The following is a 16,382-nucleotide window of genomic DNA, read 5'->3' as shown; positions in this document are numbered from 1 at the left end:
TCCCTCCATTTGTGGAACAACATCAAGACGCACACCACAAATAGGAGGAGGAGCTTGGCCAAACACCTAACGGAAGTGTACGCGCCAATTATTTATTTTTTTTTTTATCGTGGACACCAGGGCGCGTCAGTTTTTAATGACGTCATTGCATTAATATTACTAACAATTGTAATTTTTAATATTTTTTAATGAAAATTTGTGTCAGTATAGTTGAATATATGCTAAATAAATTATAATTTGTCCGAACCTCAAATAATCATCCCTACTTATAAAAAAATTAATGAAAATCACTTAGTTTTCTCGCGTTCACAGTGGTGTTCCCCCTTAATACTCTAAAAGTTTTGTAACATTGTAATTTTTATACTCTATTAGATAATTTCATCGCATTTATTTTTTTAATAAGATATCCGACATATGTCCACCGCGACCACGAGTAACATCGTCTATTCGATCAATCCAATTTTTAACTACTTTTTCCAAGAACTCTGTATACTAAAGCAAAACGAGCTCAATGAGCAAAAATGCGACGCCAACGATGCTCATTTGGCTTCAATTCTGGTACGAGGCTTCAATTCTGTTATAGGCACATAAGCCAGGAGCCTTACAGAAAATGTGCCACGTAGTCGAAGAACAAATACCAACAAATTGAGACGAATCGACAGTTCGGAGTCTTCCTCAATACTTCGCTCTATGAACTTCGCGAACTGATTTATTTATTTTTTCCTTTTTATTTTCAAAGTACATTTTCATTAATTCATTTTTTTTTTGTGGTGGGTGAGGAGGTTTTAAAATGCTTTCGCACTTACAGCGACCGTCGTCAACTGCGTCGAATGGTGTAGCCACTAAAACAGTTCCTCCTCCTCTTCTGGGGAGACTCCCTTCCCGGAACTACCTTGCATTACTTCGGGAAGGCCCAGAATGGTGTCCATTAAATGGACCCTCTACTATTCAAGCGCGCTGTTAGTTCTGCCTTCTCCAAACTGGATAAAGAGGCAAAGCGAATGGGTCTGGTGGTGAACGAGGACAAAACGAAGTACCTCCTGTCTTCAAACAAACAGTCGGCGCACTCGCGTATCGGCACCCACGTCACTGTTGACAGTTATAATTTTGAGGTTGTAAAAGACTTCGTATATTTAGGAACCAGCATTAACACCGATAACAATGTCAGCCTTGAAATCCAACGTAGAATCTCTCTTGCCAACAAGTGCTACTTGGGGCTATGTAGGCAACTGAGCAGTAAAGTCCTCTCTCGACGAACAAAACTAACACTCTACAAGGCTCTCTTCATGCCCGTCCTAACGTATGGCGCAGAAGCTTGGACGATGACAACATACGATGAAGCGACGCTTGGAGTGTTTGAGAGAAAGATTCTGCGCAAGACTTTTGGATCTTTGCACGTTGGCAGCGACGAATATCGCAGGCGATGGAACGATGAACTGTATGAGCTTTACGACGACATAGACATAGCGCAACGAATAAAGATCCAGCGTCTACGCTGGCTGGGTCATGTTGTCCAAATGGATGCAAACGCTCCGGCTCAGAAAGTATTCGATGCGGTACCAGCTGGTGGTAGCAGGGGAAGAGGAAGGCCTCCTCTGTGTTGGAAAGATCAGGTGAAGATGGACTTGGCATCACTTGGTGTGTCGAACTGGCGCCGGTTAGCACGAGAAATAAACGAGTGGCGCGCTTTGTTAAACTCGGCTAAAATCGAGTAAACGGTTATAGCGCCAATTAAGAAGAAGAAGACTGTTCACCCACGTCTGGGTCCACCATATTTGTAGCACGCTTCATGCTATAGGCTCGGCTTCTAATGTCTCTGTGCCGTCATACCAGTGGTATGTGTGGCATGGTCTCAGGTTCCTCTCACATGAGCATATGGATGTTATACGCTATCGAGGTTTCTTTTGCATCTGCAGCAAAGAAGATGTTGCGGTAAAAATTATACCGTCTTATGTCGTCGTGAGCAAGTGCCTCGAGCGTCTGTTATTTGTCATCAGTTCGTAGACAGTCCACCTCCTATCGAGGGCTGATTTGTTTTTCCCTGCGTTTTGCGCTGCCACTCAGCGTAATGCAGGTGCAAAACTTTTAACTGCGTTCCAACAGTCATGTGATGCACACATGTTATTGATTAAGCTGTTTGCGCTCAGCTGTTCGTCCAAGCCTAACTCAAGCTTTCGGCGTTCTTCGTTGAAGCGATTGCAGTAGAAGAACACATGCTCCGCGCTTTCTATTGTATTGTTGCATCTTGGACAGAACGAAGTTTCCTCAATGTGAAAACAATGGAGGTACTCAATATTTGGGTTAAATAGTAGTCTACGTCATCGTGCCTTCTGGTCACCTATTGGCTAATTTTGGGGGTCCAACGTCCGTTAACAGACGAGTTCCATCTGCTTTGCCTCTTTTCTAACAAATGCAGACGTTCTGCAGCTTTCGCTTCAGTTGTCGGCTTTACTCCTTGTCTGTCGTAAAGTTTTCCCATTTCTGCACAAGTATATCTATTGGGAGCTTTCCAACGATGACGCAAACCGCGTCGTCTGATACGATCCTGTATGCGCACGCGACTCTTAGTGCATTTCGCCGGTGCACTTGAGCTACTGGTCTAACAGGCGATGGCTTAGCTCCTGCCCATATAGGAGCAGCATATAAGAGGACTGAATCCACCACACTTGCCAGGAGATGCCTTCTGGCGCCTTGCGGTCCGCCTATGTTTGGAAGAATTCTTGTAAGAGCACCTTTGCCTGCCGCTGCTTTGGAATCACAGTTGCTGAGTGTTGCTTAAAGCAGAGTCGTGCATCTGCATCTACTTTATTGCCTCTTGCGACAGTATTTCATGGCCACCTATTCGCAATTTCATGCATTTTTTTTCTTCGCGCAGTTACGAGAACCGCCTCCGTTTTTTGTACGCCCAATTTCAGCCCGCTGCAGAAAGCCATAGTTGGACCCTAGCTGCTGCATCATTACACTTCCCCTGCAGGTGGTCTAGCTTCTTGTCCGTGACCACGAGAGCGATGTCATCGGCATAGCTTACCAGTGTTGCTTTATGCGGCAATTTTAACCTAAGTACTCTGTCGTACAAGGACTGATCCCTGAGGAACGCCACCAGTGACCTAATATATGTCTTTAGACCATTATCCGAATCATATCCAGGGACTTGGAGATTTCTTAGAGATAGCAAAATGTTTGACCACCTAGCCGAATTGAACGCATTTTTGACGACCAGCGTCCAACGTCCAACAACATCACGACTGGCATCGCAAATGGAAGAAGGAGCCCGACCCAACACCTACACAGAAATGTACTCGCGAATCATTTATTTGCTCTTTTATTTGTAATTACACGAGCCCAAGTGCAGTTTGGCCATTTTTGCAGAGGCGTACATTATTTTTGTATGAATGGGAATTGAAATTTGTAAATGAAGTTTTTGTAGTTAGTGCAAGAAATATTTACATTTCACGCGCTATTTCTTAAAACTATGAGTCATATATGAATTACAAGTTATTCCTAAATAATTAGCTCTGCTCTACATTTTTCACCTGGAAAACTGAAATTATAAACTACTCAAATGCGCACCGCCCACAGCATCACAAGAATGACCCTAAATTAGAATCCTTCAGAAAGCAGAAACCGCGGCCTGCCATAGAACATCTGCAAAAGATCCATCTTGCATGACTTAACTTATAAACAAAAGCTAGAACAATGCTAAGACGACAGCAACTGACTGCGTGCGTTGGAGAAGACTTGAAGCGGTCCTTTGGTCAACGGAATAATTAGGAGGATAAACAAGAAAGTGAATGTAAAAGTTTGCTTTCAACCAACTCAAAAAGTTACTCTAATTACAGCATTTGCAAATTTGCAATCGAATTATTAGCTTATTTTACTTGCTAAACCATTATAAGCCATTACAAATTTCATTATATTTCTATGCTGGTTAATTTCCACTTCAAAGACGCCTACGTTACATTGCCACGAGAAAATAGTTTGAATCGATCTCGATTCAAATCGTTTCGGTCAGCAAACCACAAATAGGCTTTCAATTGCTTAACTGAGCGCTGCTCATTGGCCTCAAGGCCAATTCCTTTAACGTGCCATGCCGGCAATTGCAAGCTCCTCAGACGCTTCACGTTAACTTAATTAAATTAATTGAATTGAATTAAACTTGTCCATCTAGTTTTCATTATCATCAAATTGACTTTAACTTGTAGGCAGGAATTTGTTGTCTTCTGAATCTCCTGCGTCATCGACATCGCCATCACCATATCCCCGCCTCGTTGTCTTGTTGAGAGCAACAGTTGCTCTGCATGCATAGCTCGAGTTGCTTTCACCAAGGATGTAGAAAAAAACCTCTTAATTTCATTTTCATCAATTAGTTTACATATTTCATAGAAATGTAATAAATCTTAAGTTCTGTACGAGTATGCAATTTATCGCCACAACCAGGCAAAACATTGGCAAGCGCATGGAGCACAAAAACATATGTATATGTATCTACGAAGACAAGTTATTCGATTTGTTGATTCGAGCCGCTTACTTGCGCCTGTGTCTTCCACACACACACACATACACGTGTGCATGTTTATGCGACTATGCATGTGAATGCTGCCTGTTTGGACTTGTATGCAAAAGCGATGCTCTCAACAATTCGTCCGACAAATTTCTGTAGCAATTCCGAATTGAATTTAATTTGTCATTGACTTGGCCAGTTTGTGTGGCGTATATGGATTATTTGCGAATACATTTGTATGTGTGTGTGTGCTATTTTCTTGGGCAATTTTGTATAAATTTATTGTGTACGATTTATTGGACATAAAGAAACTAGAGAATTGTGATTAGAGTTGTGTTTATTGATTGAGAGGTGTTCTAAACAGGGAATTTGTTAAATATCCTTGGGAAATTGTTCCGATTCGAAAGTGATTACGTTTAAATAATCGATTTAAAAAGACTGTACAGACAAACTCGTTTGTTTGTCCGGCGGCAATGCTGAGAAAAACGGTTTGTATACAATGAACTCCAAAAGTGTACTGTTTTATTTTGCATATAGGCTTGCTTATATACATACACACATACTTAATTCTAAAGGTTCTAATTCTAATTTGGTCCCCTTTAATCACCTAATGTTCAAGGTTGGTCCCGTTTAATCACCTGATGTTCAAGGTTGCGGGAATGCAATGCAGGGGCGGATCAAGTGATGCGGTCAAAAGGGCGCTCATAATATGACCAATCATGTGCAGGGGCGGATCAAAGGATGCGGTAAAAAAAGGCGCATATAATGTGACCAAACATCCCGGGCCCGTTGAAATGTATTTCAAGCAGGTAGTACAGCCATTTTATGACCCAGAATTGAAGACGTAGTAATGCCACCAGTGCTTTAGCACCTGCATGGTACTGCGTGATGTGTAAATGTCGAATATAGAGCTCCACGAAGTGGCATTTTCCTGGCAATATGATAGGGTGTTTCTGAAAATCTGCCAAATCTGCTAGCTCAAGACGCCCACCAACTAGTAGTAGACGAAAACCACCTTGAATCTGCAGAAACGGGTTGAGAAATTTAAGTGGCCCAGATATTGTTTTGTTTTGGTTGATCAGCCGTATTTCGTCAGCGAAGTGCTGTTGTTGCACATTCCAAACAATGCACCACAGCGCTTGCTTCAAATCTTGAGGCGATAGAGTTCCTTTGTCTAGGTGAGTTTCAAGCGGCCTGCTTGTTAATTGATGAAAACGAAATAGCCAGGCTACAACTCGTAAGCAATGAATGTATGTACTGTTTCTCTCAAGCACCTTCAAAATGTAGTTTTCTTCGATGACTGCTTTAAAAGCTGACTTACGTTTTTCTCGAGAAACTTCTTCCATATCGAGTTGTCCACATTGATTGCTGGGCCAGTTTTCGGGTTCAAGTTGTAGGAATGATGGTCCTGAAAACCAAATTGAATTGTTTAGTTCAAGTGCAGTACAGCCTCGTGACACGATATCAGCCGGGTTGCACTTTGTTGGGACATGCCGCCAACTTGCATCTGCTGTGAGATCTTGAATCTCTGACACTCGATTACCGACGAATGTTGATAGGGTAGCTGAGTGCAGTTCAAGCCAATGTAGCACAATTTGTGAATCAGTCCACAGAAACACAGTGGTGTTGGCGTTGAATAGAGGTTTTATTTTTGCTAGTAGACGTGCCAACAGCAAGGCGCCACATAATTCGAGTTTAGGTAACGATTGCTTCTTAATTGGAGCTACACGCGACTTGGCAGTCAAAAGGGTGACAGTAGGTTTGCCTTCTGTTGATTTCGAGCGAAGATAAATAGCACAGCCATAGGCTCGAATTGACGAGTCACAAAACCCATGAATTTGTAAGGAGTTGTTATTTGTTGATCCAGAATACCTTGGAACTGAGAGCGTACTCAGATGAGCTATGTCCTTGAGAAATCGTTCCCAAGCCGTTTGTAGGTTCTGCGGCACCGACTCGTCCCAATTCAGCTTCAAAATCCATATTTCTTGTAATATGATCTTTGCAGTAATAATAACCGGAGCGAGAAGTCCCAAAGGATCGAAAAGCGCTGATGCAATAGATAAGATTGATCTCTTAGTTCCACGTCCATTCACAGGTTGTTTCGACTGAAAAGAAAATAAGAAAATATCTCGTATTTGATCCCATTTTATACCTAAAGTGCTCGTTGTAAAACTTTCGTCGATATTTAATTCTTTCATGGTGTCATCTTCTCGAAATTTATGGTGATTTGAATGCCACTTCGCCAAGGGGAAACAACCACGCCTCAGTATCTCCGTGACTTCGTATTTGATTCGCGATAGCTCTGCCAGGGTATCGGCACCGCATAAAAGATCATCAACGTAGAATGACGTTTTAATTGTACTGGCACCGAGCGCATACTCCGATTCGTATGCATCAGCAATGTAGTTTAGGCTCTGTACAGCGAGATAAGGAGCGGACGCCGTACCATATGTTACCGTGTTTAACTGGTAAGTGCGTATTTCATCGTGGGGCGTACTTCTCCATAAGATGTATTGGAATTTGCGATCGTTTTTATCCACCAAAATTTGTCTATACATCTTTACGATATCAGCAGTAAGTGTGTAACGATATAATCGAAACCGTAGTAGCAAGATGTATAGATCGTTCTGCAGAGTAGGACCCACAGCAAGAATATCGTTGAGCGATCTTTGGGTTGTACTCTTGCAGGAAGCGTCGAATACTACCCTGAGTTTAGTTGTTGTGCTAGTTGGCTTCAGGACGTAATGATGAGGCACATAGTAATGTGGATTATCAAAATTCACATTTTCAACGATGCTCATATGCCCAAGGCGGGAATAGTCTTCCATAAATGCGATGTATCGTTGGTGAAGGTCAGGACAGCGCATTATACGCCGCTCCTGAGCAATAAATCTTCGAAGTGCAGTTGCGTACGACTGGCCAAGACAATGAGGGGCCTCTTTAAACGGTAGCTTGACAACAACTCTCCCCTCGATGTTTCTCTGCACGGTTTGCATGTAACTTTGTTCACAATTCCTTTGCTCAGTGGTCCACATGTCTGCCTTTGATGGTTCATCCAGCTTCCAGAGACGTTGCAAATTGGCATCCACTGATTCCTCAACCGAAAGTAGGCAAATTGATGATGAATTTTCTGTAGGTCGTTGATATCGGCCAGAGACGACCCAACCTAATAAAGTCTTCTGTAGTGACGGTAACCCAGGTGCTAACTTTATTTGCCCAATAGACAGGATGTCGAAAAAGATTTCTGTGCCGATGAGTAGGTCTACACGTGTTGGCTTGAAGAAATTTTCGTCGGCGAGTTCAATGTTAGCCGGCAAGTTCCAAGATGTGATATTAAATTCAGCCTCTGGCTGATAAGCGATCTGCGAGGTAACATGGAACGATAATGGTGTCTCATAGTCACACATTCGAGATTTGACAGTGGCTGATATCTTGTGTTTGATGTTTGTTACCGAGTCCCCAATGCTCTGGATTTCAGCGTGGTGCCTTTCCCTTGGGAGGCGTAATTTTCGGGAAAACTCCTCGGTAATAAAATTTACTTGGGAGCAGGAGTCGAGTAGCGCTCTACCCAATTGAAAACAGCCAGACGCATCTCGGATGAGTACCACTGCAGTTGCTAGTATGACTTGGTCTTGTGGCGATTTTTCTTGATGTGTGTGCGCAGCTGCAGTACTTACAGGTTGCGTTGGTTGCTCTAGTGATGATGTAGAAAGCGATGCTGACTGCATTTTGTTTGAAGTAGGAGCACGATGAAGTAGACTGTGATGAGAACGAGCACAATGTTTACATCTGAATGCGGACGAGCAATGTGCTAGTTGGTGTTTATTAGATAAACAATTTAGGCACAGACCTAACCTTTTAACCTCCTTGAAGCGGTCAGCAATCTCCATTTGCTTGAAGCGAGAGCAACTGCCAATCAAGTGGTCTGAATTAGAACATAATGCGCAAGAGCGATTTGTACATGAAAACGAATAGCCCTTACGTGGCGGCTTATTCCTGTTTTCCTGTTTGTAGCTGAATTTTCCAGAATCACCAAACGAGAGGGAGCCCGATGCTGACTCTAAAAACTGACAGCGTCGTTCAAGAACCTTTGCGCACTGTTCCCATGATGGTAGCGATGTGAAGTCTAACGACTCCTTCCACTTGTTTTGCGTTTCTTCATCAACCTTGTCCATTACAAGGTGAATGAGCAGTAAATGCGAAATGTTTTTATCAGAGCCGATTGACAACAGCGAACTATAAAGTGCAGACACGTTGTCGACCAAACTTTGTAACTGAGAAGCACCACCTTTTGCAGCAGAAGGCAGCTCGAATAACGACTTGATGGTTTCCATGAAGATGAGCGTGCTATTGTCGTAACGGGACTTTAATCTGTCTAATGCCTTTGAGTAGTTCTCGCTGGTGATTTGGAACGCCTTCACAGTCTCCAAGGCCTGCCCTTGTAAACAATTGAGGAGATGGTTGAACTTCTCAATATTAGACAGCGATGACTCATTTCCGATGACGTGCATGAATGATGCGATGAAATTTTTATATTCCGAGTACCTTCCACAGAATACGGGTAGCTTTAATGCTGGTATTTTTGAATGCGAAACAGGAATTGCTGCTGTTGATTCACGGAACGTTGAGTTGTGTTCATCTTCACCGAGCTGCATTTGGATGTTTGAACGGATGGTGACGTAGAGGTCTTCCAGGTCACCCCGACCATTGTCTTCTGGATCGAGTTTCTCGATTTGCGTTTGATAGCCCAATCCTTGCTTAAAATAGGAATCTAAAATTCCGAGTCGACACTTGAGTTCAATGGGCGAAAGTATTTTTCCAGTTTTACTTTCGCTTGTCTCCACTATTGTCCTTATGCGGGACATGTTTTTCCGGGTTAGTAAGCGCTGCTGCTTGACTTCTTCCAGCGACATGATTCACCAAATAAATTTTGCGAAAAGTATAGATGTATGATTTGCGAAATAACAAAACGATGAAAATGCTGAGCCGAAAAATATTTGGTGGTTGGTGAATCACTGCAGTAAAACTTAAGTTTTATGCCAAACAGCAAAAGTTGACAATAAACCACGGTTGCGAAAAATGTAATTGCTGAACCGATATTTATTCCGTTATCAGCGATTGCCACTAAAAATTAAGACACACTATATGTATGCCCCACGTTGGGCGCCAGAAAATGTACAGACAAACTCGTTTGTTTGTCCGGCGGCAATGCTGAGAAAAACGGTTTGTATACAATGAACTCCAAAAGTGTACTGTTTTATTTTGCATATAGGCTTGCTTATATACATACACACATACTTAATTCTAAAGGTTCTAATTCTAATTTGGTCCCCTTTAATCACCTAATGTTCAAGGTTGGTCCCGTTTAATCACCTGATGTTCAAGGTTGCGGGAATGCAATGCAGGGGCGGATCAAGTGATGCGGTCAAAAGGGCGCTCATAATATGACCAATCATGTGCAGGGGCGGATCAAAGGATGCGGTCAAAAAAGGCGCATATAATGTGACCAAACAAAGACTCCAGGGTATAATAGTGCTGAGCATAAAATGCGTTAGAGAAAATGTAAACCAGGATTTTAAATATTGTATGGAGGTCAGTAGGTAAACGAAGTTATAAGAGAAATGTGCAAATTGTATCAAAATAATATAAAGAAATTTAAGTTTGGCTCTCTAAGTAACTAGAGGTGGGCATTTCCACTACTTACGATTAACGAAACCAACGCAAGACAAGTCTTGTCGAAGCCCTATACCTCCGAGAGGAGTGAACAAGGAAGAAAAAAACTTTCCAAAGTCTATTTAATACTCTTTTACTATTAGAATTGAAGCATAGAGAGCTTTATAGAGCATCACTTGCCCTGATAAGTAAATGAAACCTGGTGCGCTATGATGGTCTGCTTCAGGTTGGATCATAACAAATCACTGGCGGGGTTTCCCAGGGATCTGTCCTTCAACCAACACTTTGGAATGTCATGCACGATGAGACTCTTCAACTAAAACTACCAGACGGTGTTATCGGATAGCGGATGACATGATCTGCAAGCGGATACAGATAGATAAATAGACCAGCTCGAAGTAAAACGCAATGACGCCGGCTGCGATTATGGTTGGTCAAAGCCGGTTTGGAGTTTGCAGCCCATAAACCCGAGGCGATATCCAACAGTACGCGGAGAATAAAGGAAGAAATAAAACTACGTACCAGCACCCATGAAACACTCTCTCACGAGGCGATTAATTATCTGGGCGTAATAATAGACAGGCGACTTAGCTACAAGCAGCACTCATCTGCGATAAGGGAAAGAGTTGATGCCATCAATGAAGCGCTAGGCTCTAATGACCACAAGGTAGCAGAAGACACCTCTTATCGACGGTTGTGACTACGTAGTAGTCCTTTATGCTGTCCATAAATGGGTCCGTGCCAAAACGCCGAGCATACAATACGCAGCACAGGTACTTCGCCGAAGTGCAATAAGGGTGGCAAGTGGACACAGAACGGTCTAAAGAGATGCAATTGGCGTTATGGCGTGGAAACTACCAGCTCACATTCAAGCAAAGAAATTGAGCCGTCTCTATGGCAGGCGAGAAGCTAAGCCGTCATTAGAAGAAAAATCTGCAGAGCAACTGCATTCGATTAAAGACTGGCAAAACATATGGGATTCGTCGACTAACGGACGCTGGACTCATAGGCTTATCTCAAATATTAATCAATGGACGCCCAGGAACACGGAGACTTTGACTACTATCGCACTCATTAAGTGGTCATGGTTGTTTTTTGGAGTATCTTTATCGGTTTAATCAGGAGGACACATCGTTCTGCCCAAACTGCAGCAACGCGATCGAAAGTGCGGAACACGTATTCTTCCACTGCCATCGTTTCAGAGAGGAACGCCTAACGCTTGAAGCACTTCTGGGTGCACACCTATGCCGGAATAATCTAAGCATCAAGATGATCGCATCAAATACTTGCCGGAAAGCAGTTAGTAATCTTGCAACAATGCTAGTGATCTACCTTCAACGCGCAGAGTGGCAAGGCAACATCAGCTTTCGACTGGAGGTGAACTGCCTACGAACTGACAACAAATCACAGATACCTGAACCAAACGCTCACAACGGTTTCAGACCACGAAATGTCGGCAAAAACCTACGAAATTCTTTTTGATGCTCCATTTGCTGCAGAAGTACTTATGAACAGAGCGGCCGCATTGGATACTGTGGGTAACGTATATTCTCCAGTACAACCTCCATAGGCCCATGTGAGAGAAGCTTGGACGCAGGAACCTGTTGTGTCCATAGCCGTAAACGCAGCTCCACCTTGATGATATTTCTGACATTTTAATTTTAACCTCCTTAAAAAAATACGGTTTTTCGATCAAGTCGTTCTTAGCGCCACCTAACATATTTCCCATAATAGTACTCACATCAATGTAGGCCCTATGCAAATTGACGTAACCCTCTCCAAAATTAGCCCAGAAAGACAGAAACAAAATGTGAATGGCCGAATTTAGGATTTGTGAATGAGCGGATCAGCATACACAGCTTATCACAAAGCCTTTATTACTTTAAAATCACATACAGATATTTACTTCAAGCATTCAGTTTCAGGATTCCGAATTGTTCATTTAAGAGTACTGTTTTCGAAAGATATTTGAGATATCTCCTGATGGAGATTTCTCACTTATACCTTACAGGTCCGTTGGGATAGCACTGTTCGGCACGGGAACTAAATGAGGTTCCTTCGTGGAAGGCCTAGAAAATGACACTAATATCACTTAGGACTGCCAGATTGCAGTAGTCTGGCAGTCAAACAGGTGGCTCAAGTCCTAATTCCTTCGAAAATACTCCATAGCCAACCTTATGGCCTTGGTGTCTACCACTCCCTTCTTGACGGTATACTCGACTTGAAGAGTCTGTCGAGGGTCAACCTTGAAATAAGGTAGTCCATTTCTTATTTGTGACTATTTAGAGTGTGCAAAAATAGAGGTGTGGCCAAACCGCCGATCTTTCCATACTTTTAAGTCTAAGCGCGGAGGCTGCTGCCACGTGTTCCCCTACAAGATTTAGTACAAGCAAATTGATTAACACTTCCAGCGCTTTCTTTGGAGTAGTCCTTAAAGCGCCACGGATGCATACAAAAGCTGTTTGGATCTTACTTATGGTATTAGCGTCACTCGACTTTCACTCCTGCTCTTAGAATGTACTGTCCATGAATCCGGCATGCACGAGTAGTGGAGCGAAGAAGAAATCGGATTCCGGTGAGCCCAAAAAAACAGTTGGTACTACGAGGAATGTGATGCTGTCGCGCAAAGAAAGGATGCTGCCTATAGAGCAATGCTGCTATCGGGCGCAACAAGACCCATGTGGGATTGCTACCGGGAGATGAAAAAGAAAGAGAGACGTAATATCCGAAAGAAGAAACGAGAAGGCAAAATACGCGAGTACGAAGAGCTTGATATCTTGGCTCAATCCCCGAAAATTTTACCAAAAAGCTATGTGCCTTACAGAAGCATTCAAGATCGCGGCTTTTTCCTGTAAGAACAAAGACGACGATCTGGTGACTGACATCCAGAACGTACTTAAATTATTAAGGACAAAACACTTCTTGAACTTGTTAACTAGTGACAGCTGCGCATGTCAGAGAGAATGTGAGGATCACGATACCCGAATTAACGACGGAACTATCGTTTCGCCACCCGACCATGACTAGGTGAGAATAGCGATAACGCGGCTAAAGAACAACAAAGTCGCGGGCGCCGACGGACTGCCGGCTAAGCTATTCAAACATGGCGGCGAGGAGCTGGTAAGGTGCATGCATCAGCTGCTTTGCAAAATATGGTCGGATGAAAGCATGCCTGCCGAATGGAATTTAAGTGTGCTCTGCCCAATCCATAAGAAGGCTGATCCTCCAATCTGTGCCAATTATCGCGGGATTTCTCTTCCACATATCGGCTATAAGGATCTAGCGAGCGTATTGTGTGAAAGGCTGAAGCCCACCTCAACGAATTGATTGGACCTTATCAGTGTGGCTTTAGACCTGAAAGTCAACCATCGACCAGATGTTTACAATACGCCAAGTCTTGGAAAAGACCAATGAAAGAGAAATTGACACACACCAGCTTTTCGTCGACTTCAAAGCTGCATTCGACAATACGAAGACGAGTTATCTGTACGCCGCGATGTCTGAATTTGGTATCCCCAAAAAACTAATACGGCTATGCAAAATGACGTTGCTCAACACCAGCAGCGCCGTCAGAATTGGAAAGGACCTCTTCGAGCCGTTTAATACCAAACGAGGTTTCAGACAGGGTGACTCGCTGCCGTGTGACTTGTTTAACCTGATGTTGGAGAGCATCGTACGAGTCGCAGCACATAATCGCTCAGGCACACTTTTTTGTAAGAGCATACAATTGTTGGCGTATGCCGATGATATTGGCATCGCGCTGTTAGTTCTGCTTTTTCCAAACTGGATAACGAAGCAAAGCGAATGCGGCTGGTTGTGAACAAGGACAAAACAAATAAAGAATTTTAAAAGTAAGGAGTTTGAAAAATCGATTAAATCTAGTAATATGGGTATCAAATGATTCGAAATACTCAGCCCTTAAATTTATTTAATTTAACTTTGTTGCGTTATTATTCCCACACTCTTCATTATTAGTGGGTAAACAATTTAGTGAGGGTCCTTCATTACACTTCAGTGTCCTTCAACAAAAAAAAAAGAAGTTTCAAAAGAACAGCTCAACTTCCTTCAATTCAAAGGCAGTCGTCACTTGCACGTTGTTGTTCGCACGCGCAATCAATTAATATCTATGACACTTAGTTTTCAATGCTTTCCTATCAATTCTTTACCGTCATTACCGTTCTCAATTCCTTTCATGCTTTTACTAAATTTCTTTTACTATTCGAGTGTTTTCCCATTTTTTTTCATTTAGCATTTTCTTGCTGGTATTTTGTCATTTTCTTCTCCATTCAATTCACACGCCAAATAGCATTGCAAAAACAATGACATCGACTGCTGTAACAACAACAACTATAACAGGCAGACGTTAATACATTTAAGCAAATGTGCCAACAGGGCAAAATGTTGTGTGCATGCTTTCCTGTCCAATTCTTCAATTACACGGCACTGGGCACCAGTCGTCGACATCTCCACGACATTTGTTTGAAATATTCGCATGCCATAGGCTGCCAGCAGCATGCCGTGTGGCTTGGACGCGCTGACCATCTTGGTTGCTGTTGGTTCTGCATACATACAAACATGCGACGATACGTCGACATTTGACATTGGCTTAGATTGGAAAAAGAAGCAAAATAACAACAACACGGCACGCACGCTAGATATTGCGACACACTTGGCACTCCATTGGTGTGTAGTAGTTGTACGTGTGTTGGTGTGCATGTGCGTGTGAAGTGGTCGAATTTGCAGGCTTTGCTCTGCTTGAATTGATTCGATTTCGCTGTGGGCGCATTAATGGAGTGTCAACGATGTTTTTATCATCGAAAATCGAACAAGTGTCCTCCTGGTAAAAAGGCTGTCGTTGTGCCGGCATAGCAATCATGAGTAGAGCGAAAAAAACGTAAGGCCATTGCAACGTGTGGCGGGGGGCAGGGAATGTGCGTACTTACCGGCGAGGCCAACGTCAACAAGCAAGTAAACTAAAGATTTACATAGCAGCGTTTTTGAAGATCTTTTTCCATACACTGCCAGTAGCGAACTCGAGTTCGAGAGAGGAGGGAGATCGCAGAGTAGGAGGTGGAATAAGTGGCAGCACGCCAGGCTGTTTCGTCGATACTTTAGAGGTTGGAAAAAGTGAGATTATTGCGTTTCCTCTATGGTTTGTTTATTCCGTTGTCACTGTTGTTGTCTTCACCTCTATTGATTTAAGCGTATCCCCTGTTACTATTTATTTTCTTTTTCCTTTCCCTTGTGCAGATTGCTTTTTTTTTGTAGTTTTTTTTTTTTTGTTTTTTAGATGCTGCTGTATAATCCATTTGGTGTATTCTGCTTTCTGCCATCATTTGCAGCCGCTTTTTTCTGCTTGTATATTTTCTTATCTAGCAAGTTTCGCTTTTGCGCCTAAGGATAAGCGTTAGCCTCTACATCTCCTTTATCCCTTTTTTGTGCGATGCCTTTTCGTGTTGCCTTTTTCTTTTATTTTCCTTCTGCAACCTTTGTTTTGCTTGTTGACGAGATAAAACTGTCAGCGCGTGTCTTTTTGCTGTCAATTGGTAATAATAATGAAATAATGTCAAATTAAGTACGAAAACGGAGGTCGACAATTTGTGGGCGCAGGCGAGATTACAGTCAAAAATAGATGCATGCGCTTACTATGCCACTCAATATACTTTGCTCAGAGTTTGAGAATGGATTTGTAACACTTGTAAGGGTCTGCAAAGAGAAGGCTTAATTATTGGGTGTACAAATTAATTTTGAATTTTTCTTTTATAATTTTTGAACTTAGAGAAGTTGGTACAATATAATTAATTTGAAAAACGGGCATTGCTTGAAGTTCGCATCCTAAAACAATTCTCTGTTTTGAGTCGATCAAAAAATCGACCGAATTTTTGGTTTCTTCGTAAGGAGTAAAGTGCTGCTCGACCAGGCCACGAGTCGTTGGCCGGAACAGATGGTACTTGGAAGGAAGCAAAGTCTGCTGAATACTGACTGTGCGGTTAGATATTTTATGCGAGAAACTTTTACAAAGTTTAGTGATGAATCTGAAATATGAAAATGAGCATCTGGGAAACTGTTTCAGTAATGTTTCAATATGCTGAAGAAAACAGCATTTGACGAGTGGCATGAATGCGTGAGAAGAGAACGTGAGTCTATCGAGAATGCCGTCGACACTTGAATTCCAAAGCTGATGCAGACATCTGATCTGGAAAGTAAA

At 42.6% G+C, this 16,382-nt stretch overlaps 1 protein-coding gene across 1 annotated transcript; it reads right to left on the bottom strand.

Annotated features, from left to right (window-relative positions):
• Positions 1-5,675: 5,675 nt before the first annotated feature.
• On the bottom strand, positions 5,676-9,414 carry LOC129237712 (uncharacterized). The gene is made up of 5 exons (XM_054872618.1): positions 8,484-9,414; positions 8,357-8,426; positions 8,041-8,290; positions 5,823-7,863; positions 5,676-5,695 (listed from the first exon to the last, which is right to left on the bottom strand). Exons 1-5 carry the CDS (start codon positions 9,412-9,414, stop codon positions 5,676-5,678), a joined length of 3,312 nt encoding a protein of 1,103 aa, XP_054728593.1.
• Between the last annotated feature and the right edge of the window lie 6,968 nt (positions 9,415-16,382).

This window comes from Anastrepha obliqua, chromosome 1 (genome assembly GCF_027943255.1).
Source record: "Anastrepha obliqua isolate idAnaObli1 chromosome 1, idAnaObli1_1.0, whole genome shotgun sequence".
In the NCBI taxonomy this organism is placed as follows: Eukaryota; Metazoa; Arthropoda; class Insecta; order Diptera; family Tephritidae; genus Anastrepha; species Anastrepha obliqua.
Note: the sequence above shows the minus strand (reverse complement) of the source record. Positions and strands in the feature narration are given on the sequence as shown.

Bases quoted from the DNA above. Each gene is read 5' to 3' on its own strand.
- LOC129237712 (XM_054872618.1), bottom strand. From the start codon at position 9,414: ATGTCGCTGGAAGAAGTCAAGCAGCAGCGCTTACTAACCCGGAAAAAC. The intron at 8,427-8,483 runs GTAAGGGCTATT...GTTCTAATTCAG, and splicing joins AAACAGGAATAAGCCGCCAC to ACCACTTGATTGGCAGTTGC. The intron at 8,291-8,356 runs GTTAGGTCTGTG...GTCCGCATTCAG, and splicing joins CGCTTCAAGGAGGTTAAAAG to ATGTAAACATTGTGCTCGTT.